A 5,474-nucleotide genomic window follows, 5' to 3' on the forward strand; every position below is an offset into this window, starting at 1 on the left:
TCTATTATAAACTGTTCAGTAACTACTCAGAAACATAAACAAAGAAAAGTAAAAACTGGCAACAGCTCCTAAAAGTTCTAGGAATTTTTTTATTATTTTTTTTATTTAAAAAAGAAAAGAAAAGGGTCTGTTGTGATATTTAGTGCATTTCGTAATTTTTATTTCATATTTGCACTTTATTAAAGAAAAATTCTGTGCAAAAGAATGTAAACACAGAATAAAGTTAAAAGTATCCAAGCACTATTGTCTAATAATGCACATATATACTGCACACAGCCCATTTACAGCTGGCCAACATAAATCATACTTGCACAGTGTTTCATTATGATTAATAGAGAAGAATTAAACAATGGTGATAACAAGCACCCTTTCTGCTTTGGCTGCCAGATGAGGCTCTATTCTACTTCACTGTCATTTCTCTTTTTTTCCTTCCTGCACACATGTATCTGTGCTGACTGAGGGTCCCAAGCTGTCTGCTCTCCATCTGTACCCTTGCACCAAGAAAACCATACAATTAGCTAGCTGCCTATAATTCAAAAACAATTGCAAAAAAAAAAAAATAACAAAACACAATATTCTGCATTTTACATTTTATCATAGACCACTTTAAGTAACAAATTTAAAACTTGTGCAAGGCTTTGAAATTTTAACCTAAAGTCTAATTACATGATTCACACCATTGAAAATCAATTAAATATTAAATTATCCTCTTAATGCGTTTTATATTCATGCCGTTTTAGGTTTTAGGTTTTATTAACGTGACAGTCTTCCTTCTGTAGAGTTTAGATCCTTTTTAGCTTTAAGCTCTTTCTCTGCTGCTCTGTTATCTGCAGGTGAAGGGTTCGTGACGAGGTCTCCAGTTGCTTGGCGATGTCTGTTGTGGCACGCAGCATCTTTTCAAACGTCAAAGACTCTTCGCTGATTCTTATGGAGAGAAACAAAGCAGAGGGCTCAGAGTTTTGAAATTCTGTTTAAAAAGGAAAGGCATGCACAGAGGGACTCCAACCTGGTCCAAAACAGCTTTAAATTTAGAGGCCTGAAAGGGGCTAAACCCACATTCCTTCCAACTGTTAATGCAGATGATGGAAAACCCAGAGAGCAGAGAGCAGGCAAATCAGCACAAGCTGGTCTGGGGCTTTTTTCTAACATCATTGAATCTGTACGTTCATAGCATATACAGAAGTAATAATAACTAGACATGATAGTTTTCACACAATACACACTACAAGTCTACAATTCTAACTTCTTTACTATTGCCTAAGTCTAAAAAGTCTAAAAGTGAAACAAATAAAATATAGTGCTTACATATCCAGGAGGTACAAACTTTAAAAATGATAAACATCATAGTATGAAACAAACTGCAAAATTATTTGAAATAAAATAATTAAAATTTGCTTCTATTTTCTTATATGCTCTCAGTAAAGGGCTAACTTTCCTTTTCCCTGAAAATCTTTAAGGCTAGAAATGATATAAATTAACCTCAGTTCTCTCCTCTTAAAAGAAAGTATTTATCCACAATTGTGGAGGTATTTTAAACCTTTCATCAGTAGCACATTGTTTAGGGATGAATTCTTTGCTTTTCCTATGTTGTGGCCAAATTGTTCTGCTTATGTTCAACAATCACGACCACAACTATGTACACATACTTGTGGTACCTTATAATTATTAGACAAGTTCTACTTACTTCTGAATTCCAGCAAGATCAGCTCCTTCTAGCTGGTTTTCCAATTCCTCACTTGCTTTTTTTAGCACTCCCACACAACTTGCATGATTCTCCTTGATCCCAACAATATTTTCTTGAATAATCTCTTGATAGCTCTGATCCCCCATTTCTGCTCCAACAAACTGAATCAGATTCTCCATCACTGCCTGATTCCCATGCTGGAGGGCTTTCAGATAAGCCATCTCCTCTTTGGCCACTTGTAATCGCCTGGATATAGCCTGGCTGGTGTGGAAATTGACCGAGCAGCCATCAGCTTTACTGTCTGGAATGACTTGAAAAAGCGGCTTGGTCCAGTCTGTGCTCCCAGGATTGGCTGGATCATTACAGACTGTGTTTGGAATAGGAGTCGTCGTAGTGGTGAACAAAAGCTCTGGCATATTGCCTGATCCCCAGTCCCCTCCATCACCACTCTGGCAGTGGCCTAGTGTCAGTGTGGCTATGAATAGCAATGCACACAACATCCAGCACTGCTCCATTATGGCCTAGGAAAGAAAATTGGTTCACTATGGTGACCTACATACCTGTAAAGTGTTATAAATGAAACCGTGACAGCTGAGAGATGTAAGACCTTATCAATCTCATCAACAATGGCCAGGGTATTCTTCAAAATACGAAGGAGTTTTTGCCAAGTCCTGACCTCAGCAAAGAGTATAATGGGTTAATAAATAATGTTTGACTTGAGGCTTCACAGAGACCATTAGATTTCTAAATATGGCCTGGAAGAAAGCAACCACAATTTGAGCAAACATCAGAAATGTAAGCTTATCAGAAGCGCCGTTTGTGTGTGTGTGTGTGTGTGTGTGTGTGTGTGTGTGTTCATTTCATGTGGATGTTGTAGCTTGTCTTTCAACTTTGGTGTTGTGGTGTTTTATAACATGTGACATGAATGTCACTGATTTTATCACGTGTTGTTTATCATGTGAATGTTCTGAGGTACAGTGTATGCGATAACTGAGAAGGGCAGATTTTATGTGCTCCACCAATGTATAAAAGTAAATGTGGGCTTACGTTTGGGGGAAAACTGCTCGAGGAGAACTATGCAGGTAATCGTTTAACAAAAACTCCATTTCCATGGTTGTACAAGGTGGGCTAGGGGCACAAATAAAAAGCTAAATAAATAATAAACTAGGATTTAAGAATAACTTCTGCACATTCTGTCTACAAAGCCCTGATCCATGAGTTTGCATCAGATCTGATTACATGTCAGTATGCTCAGGATTTGTATTTTAAGACAAGATAGATATAACGTCTTGTGTCAACGGAGATGAATTGCTTCACTTCAAATTGCATTTTGATCATTTATATCATTTATACAACTAATAATGTTTTGGTGCAGCGTACTGTATGTTCATGCAAAGCTACAACGATACTCAATCAAAATTTTAGAAGGAACCTATTTGTCACCTTTTCATCTTAATCACATAATTTCCATACTTTACTTGCTTCATCCATTCTTCACCTGTCTACCCTTAAATGCACACACCAGGACTCTACACTTACTGTACACCTGCATGAAAAGCCATTCAAGCTGTGTTTTCTTCCTGTCGCTAATTATTAGGGAAAGTGACGTCACTTGAGTTGAAGGTGCAGAGGAAATGATGTGTTGCTTAGAAATGATCCTACTTATACAGTGCACTGGAAGTTTGTACTCTTTTTATAAAGAAAATATACATAATTTTCAAAGTGTACAATTTCTGGGACAAAATAACATGTAACAGAAGACAATGTTAAACAAACTCCTCATTGCTTATCAGAATTTATTTATTCCTTATAGAATTTATACTATATAATTAATTTAACATTTATTTCATGCTTGTGGGTTGAAGTCCCATGCTCATTTCAACACACTGTGATTTGGTATACACTAATTCTAATCTCTGGATGAATTTGGACGCAGCATTAGTAAATGCAAGCTTTTAAACAGCCCCCTTGTAAAACCCTATAGACTGCTATAGCGACTAGCTATCGGTTGTTCATGTCTGTGTGCTCTTTGGGAGGCAGATCACATCAGTTACACAGCAAACTCACTTGATCTGTAATGAAGCAGTGATGTCAGAAATAAATAATGACTGCCTTCTACAGCCTGAAATCAAAAGCCTTGTGTCTTTTACATTAAAATTAAATAATGAGAGAGTAATTGAGGGAAAGCCTTTTGAACAGCACCAGATTATAAAAGCATTACGATGGTAAGAGAAACAGTGAAGTTTCTGTGTTTAATATTTAACTTAGCCAATATGTTAAATATCAGTGCAATTATGGACTTTGGGCACATAGACATTTTCCAGACTCACACAAAGTGAGTGTGTGTCAAAATCAGACTGCTCACTTTATCCTATTTAGAAACCGACTTTAGCTAAAATGTCTGGATGTAACTTGCTTTTCTGTTTCTGCTACATCGTAGTTCTTCTGGAAGCTTCAAATGTCTCGAATAATGGAAATGAACATAAGAAATATAATTGAGGTCAGAAAAGACTTCTGCTTCTGACCTTTACATTTCTTTGGGTTCTGTTTATTCTGCCAGTGCATTGTGCTCTTTAAGAAAATAAATGCCAAAGCAGATTAATGAAGTAGCGTATAATACATAAATGTAGTATAAATCCATACAAATAAAAGGCCACTATTAACCTCAAGTATTCATAGAAAATTGTGCCACAACATGATTCCTTGAATGGTGAAGGGAAAACTAATTTGCATGTTCTGTACTGAATGCAAAAGAAACAGCTGGGTGAGAAAAATGTCATACATCACGAACAATACGAGGAAAACACACATACAACCACATACAACCAAATGGCCAACTACTGTAGTGTGTTAAGAAATAAATGATTAATGAATTAATGAATGTTTGTTACCTTCATTTGAATGGGATGTAAATACTCTCAAATAACTTTTTTATTTTTATTTTTTATAACTTCCACTGCTTAGTGCTTTGTTTCAGTGTATAATCAAATATTATCGTCCTAATAAAATAGAGACACATTTGTAGTTTTTTCATTGAGAATCCATCAGAGGCAAACTTTTATGCTATAGTCAACAGTATAGCCATTTATGGCATTTGTTCTGTTCATTCTTCAACTTAATGCATAACAAGAATAATAACTTTTTGTTTTTAAAATAAACTGTTGCTTAGATACTATTTGTTATATCAGTCAATTTCTGGAGAACATTTAAAGCTCTCAAGTCTGCCCAAGTAATATACTGTCTTTAAGATTTCTACACAGAAGAATATACAGTAGAATACCATTTCTTCTTCTTCTTCTACTTCTTCTACTTCTTCTACTTCTTCTTCTGTTTCTACTTTTCGAATGTAACAGAGCTAACAAGAACAAAAGTTGGACAAACTTACCCAATTTCAGCCTATAAGTCCAAGTTCTTCAGGGGCCGAATGGTAGCACAGAAAAAAACATCAATCCATCAATGACTTCATTGCTCCTGTTCCAACATAAAAGTTTGCAGAGTTGGTTAGAAAGCTCAAATGTCTTTAACTCCACCAGGTTCCTTCTGCTTGGTAAGTACTTTACAATTGAAAGAGGAAGACAGAATGAAAGAGGGAGACAGAAAGTGCAGAAAGAAGGGGGGGGGGGTGTTGACCTAATACACATCTGCACAGAGCTTCTAGACAGAATGAAATTTAGTGGACCAAGGGAAAGACTTTTTATGGCTCCTCTCAATTTGAAACAGCTGGTTTTAGTCAAACTGCTCAAACGGTATTACAATGTGACTGGAACATAATAATAATTATAATAATACA

General features: G+C 36.0%; 1 protein-coding gene across 1 annotated transcript; it reads right to left on the reverse strand.

Annotated features, from left to right (window-relative positions):
* Positions 1–75: 75 nt before the first annotated feature.
* si:ch211-142k18.1 (uncharacterized) lies at positions 76–5,267 on the reverse strand. The gene is made up of 3 exons (XM_060866573.1): positions 5,070–5,267; positions 1,685–2,205; positions 76–924 (listed from the first exon to the last, which is right to left on the reverse strand). The coding sequence occupies exons 2-3, from the start codon at positions 2,197–2,199 to the stop codon at positions 783–785; spliced, it is 657 nt and encodes a 218-aa protein (XP_060722556.1). The 5' UTR covers positions 2,200–2,205; positions 5,070–5,267; the 3' UTR covers positions 76–782.
* Between the last annotated feature and the right edge of the window lie 207 nt (positions 5,268–5,474).

This window comes from Tachysurus vachellii, chromosome 3 (assembly GCF_030014155.1).
Source record: "Tachysurus vachellii isolate PV-2020 chromosome 3, HZAU_Pvac_v1, whole genome shotgun sequence".
Taxonomy (NCBI): domain Eukaryota; kingdom Metazoa; phylum Chordata; class Actinopteri; order Siluriformes; family Bagridae; genus Tachysurus; species Tachysurus vachellii.